Below are 22627 nucleotides of genomic sequence, written 5' to 3'. Positions count from 1 at the left end.
CTCCTGCTGCCTGGCCAGCGTGGAACCGGGCAGGCCCCTCACGCCCCTCACACTGCCAGGCAGCGACACGGAGCGGCCTCGTCCCCCCGGCAGCAGGGGCTCCTGAGCCAGCCCTGGCCTGGCTGGCGACCGTCAGCGCGGCTGCGCAAGCTGGTCAGGGAACACAACAAATAGCTGGCACCGCTTCCAAAACCTCAAGCCATGCTGGTTGTTTTTTCAGCTCCCCTACAGCTCTCTTCTCAGGCACAGTGAAGATGCCAGTCTGTGCTCTGGCCTTTGGCAAGACCTGCCACAACGCCTGGTCTCACCGCACCCCCAGGCAGAAGTGTGGAAGCAACCGAACTCCAGGCTGCTCTTCCACCCTGGAACCTTTCGAGGCTCTGGATTTGTCACCCATGAGTGACTGTTCAAGTGGTCAGGTGTTTATGTTCTCAGCTGCCTCCTCAGCCCTCAGTACCGACACACGCAGCGACCTCGCACCCGGAACCGCAGTGATCCCCTTACTCTGAGATAGCTGTACATGCAGATGGACATCCAGTTGGTGAGCATCTTCTCCACCACAGATTCTGTTCTCCTCAGCATCAATTTGGGGTTTTTGGAAGCTGAAGCATCTATTAGATCCACCAAGAGGTCCTTCATGATGCTGGTGTAGTACTCCAGTTTCCCATGCAAAGCAATAGTAAGCAGGGAGGCCAGGTTACACCTGAAACACAGGACTGTGTATGACTCAAGCACCAACCCAACAAGACTAAACTGCTGACTGGCATAACCCCCCTCCCCCCAAAAAAAAACCCCACACAGGCAGTATCTCAGATCATTTTCATGAGCCTGCTCATCTCTGCTGAATCCTCGACCTCTCCTTCAGCACTGCAGGACCTCAGGTCAGCTCCTGCTCTCTTACTGGTAAACCAGATGCTGTGTGATGTGAGCACCCACGAGTAAGCCACTCGCTGGAGCCCCTCACTGTACCTCTTGGTGCTCTCCAGGGTAACAGAGGTTTATGGCTGTTTCCAAGAGAGAATTGAGAGGCAAGTGGAACTCAACCATCACCTGAAACGCACGGCTGCAGACATGGGCTGGGTTCTTACAGGGTAGGAATAAACCAGTTGCCAGGTCTGTGGTTCTGAAGCTCTTACCTGTCTCTGACAGCAAAGTCCTTCTGTTGCTCGAGGGCATGGACAAACACAATGAGAAAGTGCTTGTTGTTGAGTAAGGTGGAGAACAGTGAGATTCCTTCTTCCATGTTGGGTCTGCAGTTTTCAGGGATCTAAAGGAAAAAATGGAAAGCAGAGTGAGACAAACCCTGCTTGCTGTCCTTCCTCCAGCTTTTATCCTTCCTCGCTGCAAGGATGTCCCTGATGAACAGGGAGGTTCTGAGCTGAAGACCCTTTAGAGCAGCGTGCTCTCCTGGTGAGGGCAGGACTGACGGTGTCGGGACCTGTAGCTGAAGCCTCCTGACCTGCTGCACAGTGACACAGCCATTCAGCTACCCCAGCACCGTGGCCTGTCCTGGGCTCCCTGCTCTGCTGGCAAACCAGAGCACGTGCAGCTGAGGGCTGCTGCAACAGTGGGTGTGCAAGGAGAGGGGGAGAGGGTGGCATCTGGTCAGCCTGAAGAAGCAGCAGCAAGAGGAGATCTTGCTGCAGTCTTCAGCTGCCCTGTGGGAGGGCTGAGGAAGGCAGAGCTGCGCTCTTCTCTGCTGGCACAGTGCTAGGGTGAGAGGTGAGGGACACCAGATGGAGCATGGGACACGGATTAAATATAAGGAAGGAAATTTTCTCTGTTAAGGTGGCTGGACACTGGAAGGGGGGTCAAGGGGATGTGGGACTTCCTTCCTTGAGGACAGTTAACACAGCTGGGCAAGGCCCTCAGCTGCCTCATCTCACTGGAGCTGCTTTAAGCTGATCTCCCCTCTATCCTAAGCAACTCTGACTCTTCAGTTCCTACTTGTTGTCCACACAAAACTCAGCTCTGGGACAAAAGGGCTTTCACCAAATCCCTTCTTGGAAGGAATCTTACCTATGGTGAACTGCTTATGGGTCTGAAGTCACATACAAACTGATACACCCAGGAAGAGAAGCCCACAGCAGAGCTGGGGAGGACCTCAGGACCGTGCTCCTGCCCACGAGAGCAGAGCTGTGGGTCTGCCTCCTCCAATCAGCCAAAGCTGGTCCAGCACTGGCATGTGTTAATTGGTTTGAGTGATCAAGTCTCCCCCACTCACCACAAGAAAAAGCACAGCCTTGTCAACACACAGGAGTACGGTCAGCGACCGCTCAAGAGTTGTTTGTTAGTGGGTTACTCACTTTCCATTCCCCAACCAGGAGCGGGTGGGTTTCCTGGACCTGGGAGCCCACCTGGGAGCTGAGCTGCTGGGACGGCAGGATGTAGCACTCCTCGTAGAGCGAGGAACACTGCAACCAAGCACAGCGTTAGCCAGGGCGGCTGCACCCGCCCGGGGACCCCCCCCCCTTCGCCCCCACGCCCCAAGGGAACGAGACAGACACATGTCACTGGGACTGCAGACCACCCATTGGGAAGAAATGTGTTGGTATGGCTTATGGAGCCTTTAAATACTTTGCAAGAGCCTCTTGAATGAGCAAACACCGCAAGAACGGGGGGAGGCAGATGTCTGTGCAGACACGAGGCTGTTAGGGTAGGGAGACTGCAAATAGACTCATTTGACAGCTAGAAAAATCCCAGAAGAGAAAGCATTATGGAAGGCTGAGTCAAAATAGAGGAGGACTGGGTGTTTTAACATATGTAACTTTTGAAACAGATGGGAAAAATGTTTAAATCTCCAACATTCATAGAGCAGCCTAACTCTTAGAGACTGCAGCGTGCAGATATAGAGAGATTGGATAACTTAAAACCAGAGTAATAACTACTAATGAAACACTCTGCAGTCATAAATCATCATCTCACTCCTCACCACTGAAATGCAACTGCCTCAGGGGTGAAATACAGCCGCTGTTAAGGGCGCACAGCGACGCAGCGGAGCAGCCGGTGACGGGAATTATGGCACCGGCGCGTCTGGGAGGAGGGCTCTGGGCAGACAGACTGGGACTAGGCACCCAAGGGGCATCTCACTGGGAGCATCACGCGCCCAGCCTCTGGCAGAGGGGAGCAGGGGGGACAGAGACATCTAACAAGCTCCCAAGGACCAGCAGAGCAGCTGGGGATGCTCGGTGGCATGCTGCACAGAACAAAGCCCCACCCCAACCCCCAAACACCCTTCAGCCACCCTTTTGCCCCAGCCTCCAAACAGAGTGGGGTGATACTGGAGCCCCTGGGGAGAAGGGGGTCCCCCTAGAGCTTTCTGCTTATGCAAGGGAGCGCTCTTGGAAGACAGTATCAAACAGGCGAGCCAGGGCACTGCCCGGGACGGTGCTGTCAGGCTCCATCATGTGCCAGCAAGCCCGACCCTCCTTCACACCCCAGGAACCGCCGCTCTGCTTTTGATGATAATTGGGGCTGAAATACATGACAACTAAATACATAACAGTGGAATGATTTTGTTACACTGCAGTAACCCTTTAGCAGTGAGAAAGCAGAGCCCTGATCTGGTTAGAAGGACCTGGGAGTAATTAGGTGCCCGTGCAACCAGTCTCGCCTTACTTTGGGGAAGAAGGTCCGGGTGACAAAGTGCTTGTACTCCAGGAACGGGATCCCCTGGCTGCGGTTTAACTCCTTGGTCAGGTCTGTCATGTCTGTCTGCAGTTCTGCAAAACCTTGCACAGAGAGACCCGCAGATGGTAAGAGCTCGGATGCTCCACCAGCTGAGGCAGCAAGCAGGCTGGCACTGAAGTGAGCGGCAAAGCCCATCTCTGCCTCCTCCAGCCCTTCTCTCCAGGGGCTGCAGCAGGGTTTCCCAAGGAGCCACAGATCACGGTCAGGGTTTAACAACCAGCACCCACATCACGTCCTGCAGCACTAACAGAGACAACACCTCTCCCACCTCCATCAGACCAGCCCCCACCTGGGGCTGAGCAGGGGACCGCAGCCCACACAAAGCACAGGGACAGCAGATGTGGGTGCTTGGATTGCTTCTCCCATTGCTCTAGCAGGAGCATGCTGCAGCTTTTGTTGCACCCCATCATAGAGCACACTAAGGATTGGCATGGCCTTCGAGCAACCCTCTGGCATGGCCAAGGGCTGGCAACCTGAGACAGGGCAACCAGCAGCACTGAGGATCAGTGGCAAGCCCAGCCAGGCAGCGGCAGAGCCGTGGAGCCTCATTCACAAACCCTGCTGAAGCTCCAAGGCAATGACAGAAATTCTCCCCAATAATCCTCTGAACTTCCAGAGAGTGGAAGTTGAACAGCTCCAACCCTGCCATCACAGCGCCTTCCCAGCCCTGGCTCCTCCGCGGTGCCTAGCGGGGTGAGTTACCTTTGCGGATTTCCTCCCGGATCTGCGACTCCATCTCCTCCATCTGGAGCAGGGTTTTCTGCCAGTAGCGCTCTGCTCTGCGGCTCTTTGTGCAAAACACAAAGAGAGCTGGAAAAGAGGAAGGGAACAAGCCTTTTGGATGGGGGCTCAGGAGCAGCTGCAGCTGGAAGCAGAGCAGTCCTCTGCTGACACGGGTGCAGAAAGCTAACCTCAGTCTTGGTTTAACACCTACAAGAAGCCTGGTATCTGATCAGGCAGTTGTTGATTATCTGTAAATAAGTAAAACCAGCTGGAATCTAATGATCATGCTGTAACTGTCATCTTCAGTTTAGGTCTGGGCTGTCTACATTGAGCTTAACCGTGTATTAATGTATTCCAGCTGATTAATGAACACAGATTTAAAGACGTTTACCACCTGTATTGCAGTGCTCCTGCCTGACAGCCTTCCCTTGCCTCTAGAAATAGGTTTCAAATGATGGGTGGTGCCTTTAATAAATAGCCAACATTACAACCTTTATTAAAAATGAATTAAACCTCTATTAAGAAACACCTCATCTGGTGCAGACTGCCAGGTTTCTCCCCACACACTCATCCTGGGCACGTGATGAGAAGATGCCCCAGCCAGCACACACAGGCATCCTGCATGGCTTCCCGTGAGGGTAGCAAACTGGTGTGTCTGCTCCAGAGCGTGGCTAAGGACTCGCTCTGTTCTTCACACCCTTTGCCAGGTGCCTGTCACTGGCTGCTACTGATGACAGGACCGCAGGCTAGGTGGACCAGTGGGGTGGCCTGGGACAGTCATGCCTGTGAGTGAGCCCTATTCAAGACAGCACAAGTCTGAAACCAGTTTCTTGCACCATTCTTTATGTTGTATCACAGTAGCTACTAAGTGCTTGGGGGAAAAGGGTGAGTTTATAAATGCCATGTGCTCAGTAGCAGAGTGGAACCAAGGATTCAGCCAGCAAAAGCCCCGTGCTGTGGAAGCGCTGCCCACTCGTAAGGCTCAGAGCTGTACAAAGCAGGGGAGGCACTTGCTGCACCCAGCCCAGGTTCAGATACCCACAACTGCAGCACTCAGAGATTTCCTGACACGTGAGTGAGGCATCCTCACCCATCCATCTGCAATGAGAAGCAGCCTCAGCACAGCCAGGAAGCTCACTGTTCCGTTCCCTTACCTACGACTGAGAGGACCAGCAGGATGCTGCAGATGACGATGGAGACGATGATTGCGGTCTCTCCTCCCCCCAGGTGCAGCATTGCAATCGTGTAGTTGAACTTTCCCACTTGGATCTGGAGAGGGAGAAAGAGGGAGGAGAAGCAGAGCTGAGCGGCAGGTTGCCAAGGGGCTCTGGGGTGAGCAAGGAGGGGCTCTGGGGCAGACCTTCACCCCGGGATGGCTAAGCCCCTTCCCGTGTGCCGTGGTGGAAGGCTAAGGCTGGCTCACAGCACGCTGCAGTAGTGCTCACCCCAGGGCCACTGCAAGGCTTTGATGGCAGGGCCCCCTGTACCCTCACCAGAGCATGAGAGGGACCTTTCTTAGAGAGCTCACCACACCACCGAGCACTGCCTGCACTGCTTTCACTGGAAAACCACTTCCACCAACCACCCTGAATGGCCTCTGAATCCCTCTCTTTTCTCCTCCAAAAGCAGAACTGCTGCCACTCAGGAGAAAGGGGAGTAAAGAAACTTTAGAGTCTTTGAAATACAAATAAAGCAATGGAATAAAAATAAGTAACAGTGACTCCAGAGATGAGTCATGATCTTGAGGCTACAGCAGTGGACTGGGTGCCAGGAGGTGCCGGCCCTTCTCCCAACCCCTACTTCTTGTGATACCAGGCACAAACTGCTGGAGCTCAGTCCTTCAGCCTCCTGATCCCTGGAAGGGAAGAGGCCAACACACATCACAGGCGGGCAGCGAGGTCACTTGGCACTGCTTGCAAACGGCTGCCTCGGTCCCTGGGATGAAAGGGTTCAACAGCATCATCTGACAAGGAAAACCCATGACCACGTGAGTCTTCTGCTTCTGGAAACACAGGTTTCACTTCTCTCAAGGAATGAGAAGCGAGAGAAACTTCGGCCAAACACCCCCAAAACAGGGTAGGGAAGAGAAGGAATGATCTTGCGATTACGTAAGTGCCGTGGACGCCCCCGGAACGGTGCCCGCTGTGGCGAAACTACCGGCAGCGCTCAGCAGATGGGCCAAAGCCGTGCCACAGGCAGCACCTTCCCACCACGTCCATCAGCGAACAGGGTACAGCACAGCTCCGTGCCTGCTGGGACACCCTTGCTCCTGGGAGCGCTGGCCAGGGCTCCGACGCTGCCAGCCAGAGGCATGGGGGGGCCCCAGAGGCCTGTCCCTGCCCCGCTCCCTCCGCAAGGACAGAGCTCCATGAGCTCTGAGTCTTTTTTTCTCCCAGCAGCTCAACCTTTTGCATTTGCCAGAGGAGAAATCCCACGCATGCTGTTTAATTCAGTGTTTAAACAGTTTGGTCATGAACAAAAAAGGGTTTGAAGGCCTTGGCAAGCTTCTCTTGTTTATTTGGACAGGCCTACCCAATATAATTTTTTGGTAAGGGGAATTAATTAGGCTGCAGGTTAAATGCCAACATTTCCTGTCCCCAGCGTGTGGAGGGTACAGAAGGGGATGGGGCCAGGGGACACCCCACTCCCAGGAATAGCTGTGGGGGACAGGCAGGGCTCTGGGGCATGGGACCACCTCGGGGGGTGCTGGGAGCTGCTCTGGGTTCCAGGATGGAGCCGTCATGCAGCCTCCCCGGGTGTGAGTGGGATACCCCTGGGACTAAACTAGAGCAGAACACCCCAGCTCACCTCAGGCACTGCCCAAAGAGGCTGACCCCCAAGACACAAACAGGCTCAGGAGCCCCACCTTCACCACCAGCTCTGTGTCTCTACAGAGAGCTCCAGCCACCCTGTGCCACTTGCTAACACAGACTTGGCCTGGGAACACCTTCACAGAACTGGCTCTCCCAAAATCACAGCCGGAATGAAGGTAACCCTGGGATACACCTCACAGGGCTGTCTCCTGTGCTTGGATCACTGCAGACATGAGCTCCACCATCCACTTACAGCTATGTGATACTCTAGGGCTGGGTACCATCCTGCTTCCCAGGGACCCACCAGGGCATTGCCTGGATGTTTTATATCAAACCAAGACCAGGAAACTCATAAATTCCTTTTCTTCCTCTAAGGAATGTCCCCGTTTCTCAGTTCTCACTGAAAGCAAAATTACCCTACTTAAAATGTTCATTAAAATTACTGGGGAAATTCTGCTACTTCTGCATTTCCACCTTTCCAGTTCACAACAGGGTTTCTCACACCAGGGACTGGGGCCAGGAAGCGGGAGAATGCTGCCAGTGAATCGGTGCTGCACCTCCTGGGTGCGTAGGACAGCAGGGAAGCTGAGGGCCAGCAGAGCCATCAACTCACACCCTCAGTGAGAGGAAATAACCAAGTACTGTGAGTGCTGCAGACACAAAGGCCAAGAGCAGGCTCAGCACGAGACATCTCGCAGTGACAGAAGCCCCTGGGAGCTACAAGAACTGCCCAGCCCTCTGTGCTCCTCCTGCCCTCCGGGTCGTGGGCAGGGACCCATCTCCAGCGGCTCAGGCAGCTCGGGCGGGCGGGTTCTCCGGTCTGCAGCAGGACACCAGCTGACTGGAAACTGGAAATCCCCAAATGTGTCCCAGGAGGGACAGAAAGAAAATTACTGCAAGTGACAAACCCTCACATGTCAGGGACTTCACGGTGGCTTGAAGAGCTGGCAAGGCCTTCCCCTCCCAGGCACAGCGCAGTTAACTCAGCGGGCAGCGGCCGGTGCCCCACAATGGGGAGTGTGGCAGCCCCGCTCCGCGCTGCACCGGCCACACCAGCATCCTGCCAACAAGGGGACAGCTACAAGCAGTGTGCTCTGTCCCTCTGTCTGTCCTGCACAGCTGCCCATGCACACAGCTGACTCCTCCACACACAGCAGGGACGGCTCCTGGCACTCACCGTCACAGGCAGCTGCCTTTCCGAGGTGCTCAGCGACTCGTTGACAGAGCAGTGGATGACTTTGTCCGAAACAATCTGGATCTCACATGAGATAAGGCCGATTTTCACCTGGTACTCGTTGCTTTCCAGGCCCAGGCTGTCAGGCTCTTTCTAACGACAAAAATAGAACCAGGATGTCAGTCTTCAGCGCGGCAGTCGGGATCATAATGGATTTTCCTGCTCTACTTTCCGTCCTGCCTGCTGGTTTTCAGACCCGGGAGCACTCTCTTTCTCCAAGGACATTTTTCCAGCCCTCCACAGGAAACCCAGAACTGGGCCATTCCCCATTTTCCTGTTTCCCATTCCTCACTCAGCATGGGGCATGGGACAAGCAAGCCCCTCGTGGCACCTGGAAAAATCTGCTTTTGATCTGCTCTGCCTGTGCACCACAGATAAGGATCCGAGTGCCCACCTGGGAGGGGGGAAGGATGTACAGCACAGGGGACAGCCGGGGGCGCATCCGCAGCGCCCGAGGCACGGGGAGCACGCCTCTGAAGCACGCTGCACCACTGAGGATATCCTGCAGTGAACAATGGCCTTTGAATTACTGTTGCACATTGTCCGGGCCACTTGCTGTATCCCAACTTCCTTGTTAACTGAGCCGAATTCAGTAGCCAAAGAGAAGAATGCATGACCTGTTTCTGCAGGAACAAATAGCTATTGTCAGGACCTTCTGGGGTACCTGCCTGACTTCAGGCCAGCGCACTATCGTTCCCTTTCATATGTCCAGTAATTTATTTAGCTTCTTGCTCCTACACCCCTCAAACACAGCTCTGCTGTCATGCCTCTAGGGGCATTCTCAGGTCAGGCTGCATCTCCCTGTGAGGACTGATGGATGTGCGGCAGGCTGAGCAAGAGCTGCCTGGTCCTGCACGGCTCCAGCCTCTCCTGTCCTCATCTGCCCCCCTTCTGTCTCCTGCCTTTGTGGACAGTCCCCGTGCTGGCACTTAGGACTGAAGAGCTTCCCAGAGGGACCAGACAATACCCTGAAGCAGCAGAGCTGCAAATGCCACCCTCTTACATGTATAACCAGCGTCAGGGGTTCGCCAGGATGGTGTTTGATCCACTTCTCCTTCTTGGCTGTGAAGAACTGGGGGTCAGCATAGTACTCCAGGCTGAACTTGCTGACGTGCAAGGCCTCCTCGGGGTACATCTCCTCATCCAGGGCCGGGCGGTCGTCTGCGTAGAGGCGACCGTTGAGATAGAAATCGACGGGTGCGGGCTTGGTCCCCGTGGTGGTGTTGGAGGCAGCTGGAGAGGGGCAGGTGATCACAGTGTCGCTGTGAACCTTGCAGCTCTGAAAGCAGGAGAGAGCACACGCATCACAACCCAGCATCCTGCGTGCTCCCAGCCAGCCCTGCTCCCAGCACGGGCTGAGGCTGCAGCCTCACCCCCCCAGTGTCTCCAGGCACACAGCCCCGCTCCCAGCTCCCGGGCGAGACCCAGCGGGGACACCCACCGTTTGCTCTCTGCCGATGCCACGGACCACCATGGACACGTTCTGGACCAGCTCAAAGCCTCTTCCTTCCAGGGTGAGGATCCTGCCCCCACTTTGAGGAGAAGAGGAAAAAGAGAGGGTGACTGCAGAGGACAATGCAAGGGCCAGGAGATACTCTGTCCCTGCCCCACAGCCACCCACACAGAGCTGTACGCCTTACAGAGGGCAGAGATGCCTTTCAGGCTCACAGTGGTCCTGCCCTTCCCAGACTCTTCTGATTCAAAATGTGAAAGTCGTGCTGTGTTTTGGGTTTGCTGCCTGGGAATGCGAAATATGGGCCACTCAATGTGCAGCCAGTTAACAGCACCACTAACAAGGGCCCCCGATGCACAAATGGCACTTGGGCAGAGCAAGGGGTGGGGGACCAGCACTGCTCATCTGCTTTGGGCAGCAGCAGCTGTGCCTGGGATTTCCTTTCCCTTTCCTCCACATCCCATTTGATCTGGTCAGAGGACCTGTGAGGAACAGCCAGGACTGGCAAATCCCGTTATCTCAGGACCACTCCAGATACAGTGACTTCAGGTCCAAGGCACTGGAAGTCAGGTTGCCTCTAATCCGTGGGTCCTACCACACAGCTATGATGCGAGTTTCCAAGAGCCTGTCACGTCTGCAGACTACTTCACAACTTCTGTTTTCTTTCAGACTTTGTTTACACAGATTTTTTTCAGCACTATAATAAGATAAATCAGATCCAGATAAACTTTTGCCCAAGTTATTGATCCCCCACGGTCAACATCCTGCAATGCAGTGGAGCAGCCAGGCTGCATGAGCCACCAAGCATCCTGAAGAGGGACTGCTGCCAGGCTCTCAGTGCTCTGAATCTGGAAACTGCTGTCAGTGCAAAGGGAGCAGACTAAGGTGACAGAGAAATACCCTGGTGTCTTCCCCTGTGAACTTGGGCAGGGACATTCTTCCACTGCCTCTGCTCAGATACCACTTTCGCCCCTCACACAGCTCACAGGGCTGCCTGGAGCCGGGGTTGGCTGAGTCACTGCTGAGCCTTGTCATTAACCTGCCCACAGCCCACAGCCCCAGCACTGCACTGGGAATGCCGAGACAGGGATCATGGGGCTGCCAGCCTCTGTGTGCTTCCACCCAAGCACTGCGAGCTGCAGCCCCCAGGCACTGGACTCTCAGAGTTCTTTCTTGCTCAGCCCTGGGTTTTCCAGGCTCCACAGATGAGGAAGGTGGGATTTCACCATGGTATCCAGAGGAACAGAGGCCCAACTGCTCCACAGAGAGACATGAAATTAAAAGCAACGTGCTTTAAAAATTAAACACTGTGACCTTGGGAAAGGCTGAAATCCAAAATCACAAATCTCAGCTTATCCTCCAGCAGTTTTACTGGCCAAGAAAAATCCTCAGGGTTCCGTAACACACCCCCACCTCGGCTCCCTAAAGCACCCACTGGGTACACAGTGCAGCTACCAACGCTGGCTTTTTTCCATGTCTTAAATGTGCTGAAATGAGCTATGGACAGTGCTGGCATGAGACCTCTTCTACTCCAGTGCCGGGGCACCCCAAAACACCCCAATAGCAGTGCCCCTTCTGTAGCCCCTCTGTATGGCAACACATCAGACAGCAGGCAGAGGAAGGCCAGGGGTCCCTGCCAGACCCTCTCCCCCAGCCTGGAGCCAACCCTCTCTTGCTGGCAGATGCAGACTCATGCCAGCTCTGAAGTGGAAGTGCTGCTGCTATGGCAGCGTGGCGTGGGGTCTGAAACCACGTGCTGGCCATGCTTCAGTGACTGCTGGGGCTTGCTGGGGACCTGCTCTGCCTTGGCATGGCCTGAGGCACAGGCAGGGCGAGCTGGCGCTGCCTGCAGCGGGCAGCACCGGGGCACCCCGACAGCTCTGCAGTGTGATGGGAGCACTGTTCACTTCTGCATTTGGCAAAAATTAAGAGGCTGATTGATCTCAACGAAGGCCACAGCTCCTGACAGGTTGGGAGATGGACCTCACCTGATCTGGCTCTTTTTGGGGTTGATGTCTGATATCACCGGGTTCCTCTCGTACTTGAAGGTGATGTTGTGGCTGGCACAAGACCTGTTCTCGAACTGGACGCAGACTCGCACGGCCGTGGTGAGCTCCGCGGAGGGCATGGTGCAGGTGATGGTGCTGTCGTTGCGGCTGCGCGGGGACAGGCAGGGTCAGCTGAGGAAAGCCACTGCAGACAGAGCAGCCACAGCCCCATACCACAGACCGGGCCCTCCTGGGGCAGGGGAGGCAGCCAGGGCAAGGAGGAGCTTCCAGCCACACGCTAATCACCTGCTCATTCCACTACCTGCTAACAAGCAGTTCTGAGCTTGCACCATCCCAGCTGCCAGGCTGGTTTCCCATATAGCCAAAGGAAAAGGGCAGGATCCTGCTTCTTGCCAGTGATGCCATGGGAACATACAGGAGGGGTTCCTTCCAACCAGTGGGAGCAGGACCCTGGGTGTGCAGGGGCCTTCTGCCTCCAGATGATCTGGGAAGGGAGCCCATGTCTGCTTCACCCCCAGAGCTGCGGTCCTGCTCCCAGACCACCCAAAGAGCCTGGCACCGTCCTGCAGCGGTGCACAAGCAGCACTTGGTTTGCTGCTCATCACTGTCACCACATCAGGGCACTACCAATGCCATTGCTTTGCCAAACAAACTCTCCCATGCCAGTGCCAGGCATCCACACCGCAGCTCTGCACCGCTCCCGCAATGCCAGGCTGCTGGGACAGAGCAGGTGGCAGCCAGGTGGGCTGGTGGGGATGCTCCAAGGCTAGCAGCAGCACACAGTGATGTGTCCCTCCCCCAAACCCCTGCGCTTTCTGATCTCCTGGGAGATACCACCATCCTTCCTAACGCTTCGGTTCTTGTCACTAGCTGAGTGGCACCCCAGCCCCAGTCCCACCTGAGGTCGGTGCACTGCTTGGAGGTATTGACGAGCACATGGAGCTCAGAGCCAACGTCCAACCTGCTGCCACTGATGGTCACTCTGGTTCCTCCAGCCTTTGGGCCATTCAGGGGAGCTATGGACTGCACCACAGGAAGCTAAAAACAAAGGGAAAAAAAAAAAAATCTGTTTTCTAGCCTGGTAAATTCATATTTGGATACTCCCTGCTGCTGTAAGTGGGAATGGCAAAGTATCCAGTATTGTGAGGCTGTGAAACAGCAGCACAGCCACAGCTTTCACTGGCAGGGTTTCAGAACAAGGAGGAAGGTACAAGCAAGATCATATAAAACCTGTGACTCTCTGCTGTCCCTAAGGTCTGCAATAAACGAGGCATGAGTCTGAAACAGTCCAGGATCCCACCAGTCCCTTGAGATTTCCAACAGAGTGTCCAGAGCTGCTGACAGCTCAAGGTCCATCAACAAAAGGACATTTCTCATCCACTCCAGCTCCCCCCATCTCTGCCTTTCTAGATCCATCTCGTCCTGAAGGCAAAGCTAATGCTGAAGCCCCGCTGCATGCTGGCCTTGAGATCTGGGAAAAGAGCCACCCGGGTCTAGATAATTGAATGTCAAACTCCTCCTTAAGGAAGCTTCAAATCTGAATCTCTTGAGGTGACGGGAACTAAAGGGGAAGTTCCTTTGCCTCTCGCCATTTGCAGGAGACATTAGCATGTGTGTTATCTGCATTTGCAGGCCCTGGAAATCTTCCTGAGATTCATGAGCTCAAGGCTTTGATAGCTAATGCGATGCTGAACCCTCACGCCTGCTCCCCAGCACGCCCCAGGAGAGGCAGCTGGGCAGCCTCCCCGCTTCACTCTGAACAGGACACCAAGGGCAGAGCACGTTATCCACACACTTGGTCCAAGGCTGCAGACCCTGGAGGCACGAGGCCCGCGGCTGGAGCCCGCTCAGCACCACAGCCCGTCCCCTGTGGCTGCAGAGCAGAGCTGTGTAAGGCAGGCAGAGGGGCTGAGCTGCTGCTAATGCCCGTCCCCGTCAATCCCAGCCACACAAGCAGGCTTATTAATAGCTATCCTTGCCCTTGTCCTACACTCCGGCTGCTTCATCTCTCTGCAGACGCTTCCTCTGTTGTTTCTGACCCATTTCCACAGGATTCATTTGGTTAATTTTATTTCTCTGCATGTCTGCAGGCAGCTGTCTCCTGCCCTTGGCCCCTAACCTACACACTCAAATCCAAGTTATGGCAGCAGCACAGAGGATTACCCACGCTCCCCAAAGCCCTCCAGCTCTTCTCCTCAGCCAGCACCGGTGCCTACTGCTCTCAGTGCCAGCACCGACTGCCTCCATCACAACTTTTGCAAATTCAGCTCATTTAGCAAATTCAGCTCACCCACTGCCTGCTACAGTCTTCTGGAGAAGTCTCTGAACCGGGTTTCTCTCCTCAGCAGAATTACAGCTGAATACGGCCTCCTCTAGATACGTGTTACCGGGGACTTGAAATGCAGCGCACAGACAGCACCTGGTGTTCTACAAATGGCTTTGGAAGGACAGTTCTGAAAGGCCTTCTCAGGTAAACTGCCACCAGTGCTCAAGCTCAGGTCTCACCGAGACCAGCCTGGCTTGTGTGGTCTACTCCTTCCTCCTGCGCTGTAGGTGAGAGGAGAACCAAGCAAGCCAGAGGGCATTGCTCCATCTGCAAATGGTGCGGAAGCCGCTCTCGGCGTGGAGGGCAAGAGCAGCTACGCACTGTGCAGGTTCGCTCCCCGCACAGGGCAGGGCACTGTCTCATCTGGTGTCCAAGCTTTGCTGAGTTAGACACAAGGCAGCCTTCAGCTGTGCCAGCCGAGCAGAACACGGCTCCTCTCTGCTCCCAGGAGGATGGCCATTGCCACAGGCCTGCTGGAAGCTGCCAGCCCAGAGCTCTCACAGACCCGTGCTGAGGTCAGTGACTGGCTTTTACTTCTCTGGCTCTGTTGAGTGCTGATGCTTCCACAGGTGTTTCCTGAGAGGGCTCTTCCTTTGTGCTGCCAGCTGGTGAAGCAGCTGCCCAGCCCTTTCCCAGTCTTGGGGTCTTTCTCCTCTTTGTCAAGAAACCCATCAGCCCAGCAGTGGGAAAAGTGCTGAGTCAGCACGTGAATCCCTATAGCAACACACGAGAAATCCCAAATCCAGGGTCTGTTACTCGGTCATACCCCAGCTGTACCCTGCTGCACTCCAGACTGACACATCTCCAAGATGTTTTGGATGTGAACATGGGCACCTGGAAACGATGGGAATGAGTCCCAGAGCAACCAACCCCCAGGAACTATGGCTGAACCAGGCCTGCAGCACCGGCGACTCATCAGTGCCCTCCTCATGCACTGCCAGGCCTGGCTGTGCCATGGGGCACTGGGGTGCACTGTGCCTGTGCTGGCTGCATGCCATGCAAGCCTCCTGAGCCACATACCCAGCACGTGGTCAGTTATGGGCAGGGGGGCTACACTGCTTGATCCTGCCCTCAGTTCCTCACAACGGCTGCCACGAATCAGGAGTGGTTTCCTGGGCCTGCAGCCTCTGCCCAGACACCCAACTACTGCACAGCCTGTTCTTCCCCGGCACAAGCATGAAAACACCGTGCCCTTGGCACCCATCCTGCTGCGTTTGCCCGGGACGTGTGGGGCTGCCGTGAACAGTGTCTGGCCAGAGACAAGGGTGTGTGTAGGAAGAGAAGAGCTGCACGGTTTTCTGTGGGGTTTGTGGAGATGAAAGTTATCTCTGTGAGCTGGCACAGTTCAGAGCCAGAAAGGGCTTTTCTTCGTATAATGATGAGGGTGAGCTCAAGTCTAATCCCTGAGCATTATTCTCATGTGCAACCTATGAGAATCTCTGCAGCAAAAAATATCAGTCCTAAATAACATGAGTCCATGGTACATCACTTACACAGAGCAGGGAGACTTTACCAGTCTCAAAAACTCTCACGGGTTCTTAACAGCACTTTAGCAAAAGAGGAGGAATTAAAACAAGCTCCTTTTCATAGCAGGAGGAAGGACAATGCAGGCTGGCTACGGGATGAACCACTGCAGGAGCCAAGGCTGTTGGACCCCCTGGCCACAGCCCTGCACTCAAGCCCAGTCCTGCCAGACCTGGCTCAGGCTACCACAGGTAAGGGACTATGTGCTGTAGACCCTGTTTCTGAGCCGGCTGGGGCACAGGGGCAGCAGGGTTGTTTTAAGGGATGCAAGGAACAGCAGCATGAGAACCACCACAGAAGGGTCCAGGAGGCAGCTACTCACCACGTAGGAGTATCGCTCCCTGGACTTCCCCTCCCGGCTCACGTTAACCACCACCACGTCAGAAAAGGCCTCCGGAGCCTCTCCGGTCTGGCACACGATCCTGCAGAGGGAATGGGGGAGGTTGGTGGCCGTGTCGCCCCGACAGAGCCGGGACACAGAGCCTGCGGCTGCCCCTCCACACCCTGCCCGTGTGAGCGGCCGTGCCTGGCCGAGGGCACCCACGTCTCACCGGGCCTGGGTCACTGTCCCGCGCCCCTGAGGCCCAGCCCCAGGCAGTGTGGCAGGCAGGGATGGCGAGGGACAGGCGTGGGCAGGGGACGCGAAAGGGATGGGGACTCGCCCCGGGGCCCCACACTCACGTCTCGGAGACGACGTATCTGCCGGGCAGCGGCGTGCACTGCACGCTCCCTATCCTGACGGCGCCGAGGACGTCACTGAAGCGGCGGCCCAGGTTCCTCCCGCGGATGGTCAGCAGCGTGCCCCCCTCCAGCGGCCCGCGCAGCGGCTCGATCTGCGGCACCAAGGGGAGGTCAGGGGAGAACCATGGGAAGACACGGTTGTTGCTCACGCTCCTGTCCCCCCACAGCGGGCCCACCACCACGCTCCTCTGGCTGCAGCTGGGTCTGGTACTGGGGCTGGGTCAGGGGTTACTCCAGCTGCAAACACACCTGGGGTGCAACATCACCCCTCCTGCACCGCAGCTTCGAAAAGAGCTGCAGCAGAGACGATCCCGGACACTCAGAAACCGAGGAGGGATGATAGTGTCCCACTGACACATTTTTAGGGGCTGTCTCAAGCACAGTGGTTCCTTCCAGGAGAGAAACAGGACAAAAGGTGTCCTGACACATGGAGCATGGCTGAAACACCAGCATTGTGGCACCTGGGGCTAGGGATGAGGCCAGCTGATCCCTGGTTTTTCACCTGGCAGCCACTGGCCCTACCACAGCCAGGGTGCCTTTGGAAATGGCTCTTTTCCCTCTGCAAAGGGAAACAGAAACCCCATACCCTTTCAGTGTTCACACTGGCAGGTTTGCTTCTCCAGCTTCTCCTTTCCTAGGGAGCTCATTTTAAGATCTCCTTTGGTACTTGTCAGGGACAAAGTTGTTGGCTCATTCCATCGCTCTGAGCAGAGCCCCAGATGCAAATGCTCCCAACAAATATTTATCCAGCTCCCATTTAAATAAAACCCATTTCAAAATGCAGAGTGCCAAAAGGTCCCTCTGCCACTCCTAAGCTCGGCAGAGCTGCAGACGGAGACAAGGCTCACGTTCAGATGTCAGCTGTGCTCCATTAAATACCACTCCTGATAAGAATCCTTGGGCTGCCCTACAGATCTTCCTCACTTTTAACAGCCCCAGGAACTCTGGGATATTTTGATTGTGCTGCTGCTCTTTTTCCCACTGGTGTGATGAAGACTCTATGCTGTCACCAGCACTGTATCTAGTCACTTGCCACTCCGTGGCACCAGGTGACTCAACAGCATGGTGCCCTGCTCTCCACACTGCCTGCAGGCCTTACCTTCTTGATCTCAGGAGCTGGGCAGATGTCTGAGGTCTGGGGGAGGTCGCCATGCAGCCGGCAGCTGGAGCTGCTCTCACTCCAGATGCAGCGGTGCCCCAGGTCCTCCCTGCCCAGGCACTGCGAACAGTCGGCGCTCCCAGTCGCACAGTTGTACACTTCCACTGCACCATGAGACAAGGGGAAATGAGAACTCCTGGGCTGGAGTCATCCAGCTTTGCTGAGCTCGAGGCAGTCAAACACCCACCCCCCCCTCCCGGCTCTCCCCACCCTGGCTATATTAATCCAAGGAACATCTGAAATCCAGTGGAAGAGCGGAGCAGCTTGCACATACAGCAAGATGAGGCAGTGCTTGGCTGCCATCCTGCAGATTTCCCAGAAGGACTGGGTGCTTGTTCTCACTGCAATATAATTTAGCACTTTCCTTTCCTTTTTCTTCCCCTTGAAAAACAAACAACACCCAAACTCGGAACCTTTTGTCAATTTATGCTACATGTTTCCAACTCTCAGCATCCACATGGGAAGCTGCTTGGCACAGCCAGCTCCATCCTGCTAGCAAAGCAACCACAATGCTTCCACACTGACAGAAATCGGATGGCTGCAGTGCTTTGTGCAGTGTTTACAGTTCCTTTCCTTCCCCCCAGTGACCACGTGCCCCTTTCATTGACTTCTCCTTTCAGAAATGCTCAGCTCAGCTTCCAACCCGTTTTCCTCCACCGCTTTCACCCCTTCATTAGCTGCTGCCCTAGGTTACATTTCCTCTCCAGCCCAAACCCTCCTGCTCTGGAGTGTGGGTATCCGCTCGGATAAGCTACAGCAGCACTCAGGAAACGCTGCTTTCACACCCTCTTCCCTGGAGGGGGATTTGCAGGAGCACACAAAACAAAGCAGCAGTCACACTTTGCACTTCTCTTCACAGGAGGATCTCAAGACCCTTCAGAAGCAGCTAACGAGTCCCTGGGCCTTCACCGGCCTGGCTGTGCCCGCGCTGAGGGCGTCTCCCATTCTCCTCTGAAAAAGGAGCTCCTGTCACCTCGCCTTGTGTCCACGCAGGGAGTTACAGCAGTTGGCTTCCCACCCAACAGCACAGAGCTGGGATTCCTCCAACGAACTACCGAAGTGCAGCTTACAATACAAGCCAATAAATACCAAAGTAGAGCTCACTAACTAGAGTCATCCCATCGCAGAAGGTACGGGACACACACGTGTTCACAACGGCCCAGCAGATCTCTGCCTCTTCTTGCGAGTCGGCCACTAACTTCACTCACATGATGTGACCCAGGACAGGAGGAGCCAGAGCAGTCTGAGGGTCCCAACGGACCTCTGAATATTCTGGCAAATTCAGAGTGTTGCAAGCACAGCCTGTGTAAGCGAGCCCTTCTCTGCACAGGGGAGGGGGCTGCACTCTTTGCTGTGCTCCTGCTCCCAGCACCACGCTGAATCTCCTCCTGCACACTGAACTGGTCCCAGCTCAGATCTCCTACCCCTCCCGCTGGGAGTACCTCTCTGTCCTAGTAATACAGACACCCTCTCCTTTCCTCAAGGACATCAGGCCTCCCCATCCTGGGATTTCAAAGGTTATTTGACCTGCAAGGGGTCTGTTGCCAGCCGAGCCACCTCCACCATACACCCAGTCTGCCGTGGGGACCCTGCTTACCGCAGGTCAGTGCTGGTGGCGTTAATGCCTCTGCCTGCTACAGCTACAGCTCCCTCTGAAGCAAAGCCTCTGTGGGGCTCTGGTTCTCATCTGCATCCAGGGTGAGCCAGTCCCTGCCACTGCTGACACCGCTTATGGGGCTGAGCCCAAAGCCTCCAGCCAGAGCACCCAGCTCTGACCTGGCCGGCGCAGGCTGCTGTGCCCACACTGGCTCCGGCTGTGCCGCAGCCCGACACCTGCCCGCTGCAGCCTGCTGACATAGCCAGGCTTTTCTGGGTACACGAGTGCTCTTCCCAGGGACAGAGCGGGCCAGGGGTGAAATTTTAGTCCTTCTCACACAGGGGTAAAAGACAACTAACTCTGTGTTTACAGCACACCGAACCTGAATGCCAGGCTCTGCTCAGAGACAGCTCACAGCCGAGTCCTCCCCAATTCCTCATCTTCCACAGCAGGAATTCCTCCCTGACCCCAGACGCCCCACATCCCTGCAGTGACACACAGCACCGGCACAGCCCGGCCCAGGCTGCTGGCAGGCAAGGACCAAGCACTGCCTGTGCTCAAGGACGGGGCTTCACATTCTCTGGGTGTAAAGGGAACATCTGGGGGGTCCGTCTGGTTACCGGGCACACCTGCGTGGGGTGCACCTCAGAAAGCACACTGTTTGCATGTGCCTGAGCCAACAGCTGTGCCTGGCTGAGCCGCCTCTCTCTCCTGAGCCTAACTTCACCAGGATTTCAGAGGCTTTCAAGATGACCAGATGAGAGCAGAATAAAAACATTTCTGACACAGACCTGTCATCATCTCTGGACTGTCGATAAATCTGTCTGGTCTGTCCTTCAGCTGAAGGTTCACTGGGAAGAGATGGCTTTTCTCTGATGTGTGGAGCTGCATGAGGAAACACAAATGAACAAAAGCCTGGGAAATCCAGAAAAATGCGAGGTTCCACATGCACATGGATTGAGGCGACATGGATCAACATTCCTCATGAGGCTCCTCTCACCACTGCTTCTTCAACAGGCTGGTTTCTGTTTTAATTGTTTTGCTGGGGTCCCAGTGAAGGGCACCAGGGCAGGGTGCACTACACAGCGAGAGCAGAGCCCTGGCTTGCTCCTTTCTTTAGTAGAAACGAGCAGGAAGCCTCACAGACTGACCGACCAGTCTGCACACTTTCAGTGCCAGGCTACAGCACAGAGCTTTGCAGGTGACGTGGAGGGAAAGCACTCCTCTCCAGCTTCTACTCCCGGTACTCCCATTGCTGGAAGCCCAAACGTTTGCTGCATTTCAGAGGTGCAGATTTCCCTCCAACAGCCACACTCTGCTCTTCAGAGAACATCTGAGCGTTTTCTCAGGCCAACTCCTAGTGCAGAATTAAAGCTACAGAAATAGCAGTGCTGAAAGGTAGCCAGATTTTCTGCCTGAACTGAACTTTTCCCATTTCAAAGATGGTAAACAAGCACCTCATTCCCAAATCCCAGTGGAGCACAGGCTGAAGACTGCCACAGAGCAGGGACTGCAGCATCAGGGACTCAGGAGGGAGGGAGGAGGGGAGGGCCCCGTCCCAGCTGCCAGCCAGGAGGCTGGGATCAAGACCCTCCCTACCCTCAGACCTGCCCCATGCCAGCTGTCAGCCTCACCCCCCAACTCACCAGCACGTGTACACACTCTACAGCAGAGGAGTTCACCCAGCGGGCCTCGAATGTCCTGTCCGTCCCAAAATGGCACTCCAGAGCCGTCTCCTGGGGAGGGAAGACAGGAGTGGAACGGCTGCACCAGCCCCGTGTGCAGAGCTCCACCTCAAGCAGCCCAGACAGCAGGCGCTGCGTCTCACCCTGTTTCTGCCAGCACTGCCTGAGCCGAGCTTCAAGGCAAACAGGAGATCAGGACTCGATGCTGTACGTGGGGCTGGGGGCCGTGGCTGACACACGCCCACAGATGTGACTGCTGCAGGCTGGGCACCACACACGGAGCCAGCCCCTGCCCCTTGCTCTCGCCCAGGGTGCTGCTGTCACACAGCACAACTGGGCAGGGCACAGCTGCACGTGGTCATGCAGACCAGGAGTGTCTGACCCACGGTACGTGCAGACCAGGAGACCCCCACCTGCGGCGTGCAGGGGTTCTTCAAGGCCGGGGGCATGTGGAGCTCCTGCTGCAACACAGACTGAGCACCAATGTGGTCCCAAGCCACCTCACCCAAATCAGACCCAACCAGTCCGTGGTTTGGGCTCAAAGCCACCTTCCTTCTCCTCCCAACAGCTGCACAGGGCGAATCTCTAATTCAAACAAGGACCATGTTCAAAGGAAGATTCTCTGTGCTGTTTTCCTGATAACACAAGGACGATATCCTGCCCCGAGTTACTGCTGTGTCCCTATCCTGCAGCAGAGAGTCTTATCTCCAAGCAGGTTGATGCTCCACCACTACTGAAGTCTAACTACCCTTTGAAACCCGCTGGATCTGATAACAGACATGAAAGAGAGCACCAGGCTCCTGGGAGGCAGCTGTGGGAAGCTGGCATCTCCTCCAGTGCATCGCTTGTGCCAGGCAGCTGCTGCTCTGCAGCTGGCCGTGCCCCTCGCCTCCTGCCCAGCGCCCAGGCAGCCCCAGGGCAGTGGAGGTGTGAGGCACACGTCTCAGATGCTCTGGTAGCGCACACGAGCTCCTGGGGAGAGGAAAGGAGGAGGAATCCCGCCCGGTGCCCCGGGACAGTGTGCAGATGTGGCGGGAGGAAGCGGTGCTGCCAGAGCCTCTCAGGCTGCCCCGGGAGCGGCAACACCTCGGCCCCTTTCCTGCTGACTTCATTTCCTATGGGGTTACATGCACTATTGCTTCCTCACCAGTCACCTCCAGCATCCAGGGAGGAAGAGGGTTTTCTCGCCCTTTTTTGCTGACTGTGGAGGGCACATCCTCCTTCCCTAAGGCCAGGCCTCTGCAGGAAGCAGCAGACCCAGCCGGGCAGGGAGAGCTGGTTCCTGTCCCCCATGGAGGCCTGGCAGGCCCCACTGCCCCCAGAGCAGCAAGCCGGGCATCTCCATCAGCATTCCCACCCCTCTTTCTTCCTGGCAGGACAAGGAGCTGCCCGGCAGCCCAGGGTACCAGCACCCTCTGCATGGGCACGGGAACCAGGGCCCATGGGCCCTGATGAAGACCTGACCAGGAACGATATGGGGTGGCTTTCTACAAATACCAGAGCATCCCAGTGCCCACCCTCCCTGCCCAAAATTCCTCTGGTTCCTCCTGGTGTGGGATGTATCTCTAAAAGCACCATCTGACGTCTACCCCCACTTCTCACCCTGCTGCAATCTGCAAGCCAGAAAGTTTCACAGAAAAGATGTTTTTCAAAAAAAAAAACCCCAACAACTC

At 55.7% G+C, this 22627-nt stretch overlaps 1 protein-coding gene across 1 annotated transcript in view; it reads right to left on the bottom strand.

Annotated features, from left to right (window-relative positions):
• The window catches only part of PLXND1 (plexin D1), a gene marked incomplete at its 5' end in the record, with an annotated part of 76903 nt that overhangs the window by 18760 nt on the left and 35516 nt on the right, over positions 1-22627 (bottom strand). The window contains 16 exons of the mRNA XM_084269538.1: positions 505-703; positions 1137-1267; positions 2307-2414; positions 3619-3731; positions 4393-4500; positions 5568-5682; positions 8404-8553; positions 9464-9739; positions 9902-9992; positions 11902-12069; positions 12821-12960; positions 16095-16194; positions 16454-16605; positions 17613-17776; positions 20061-20154; positions 20916-21005. Coding sequence (XP_084125664.1) covers positions 505-703; positions 1137-1267; positions 2307-2414; positions 3619-3731; positions 4393-4500; positions 5568-5682; positions 8404-8553; positions 9464-9739; positions 9902-9992; positions 11902-12069; positions 12821-12960; positions 16095-16194; positions 16454-16605; positions 17613-17776; positions 20061-20154; positions 20916-21005 — 2199 coding nt within the window. The remainder of the gene's footprint in view (positions 1-504; positions 704-1136; positions 1268-2306; positions 2415-3618; positions 3732-4392; positions 4501-5567; positions 5683-8403; positions 8554-9463; positions 9740-9901; positions 9993-11901; positions 12070-12820; positions 12961-16094; positions 16195-16453; positions 16606-17612; positions 17777-20060; positions 20155-20915; positions 21006-22627) is intronic.

This window comes from Gallinula chloropus (assembly GCF_964237585.1).
Source record: "Gallinula chloropus genome assembly, chromosome: 12".
NCBI classification, from domain to species: Eukaryota; Metazoa; Chordata; class Aves; order Gruiformes; family Rallidae; genus Gallinula; species Gallinula chloropus.
The sequence above is the reverse complement of the archived record's forward strand: the minus strand, read 5'-3'. Positions and strand labels throughout refer to the sequence as shown.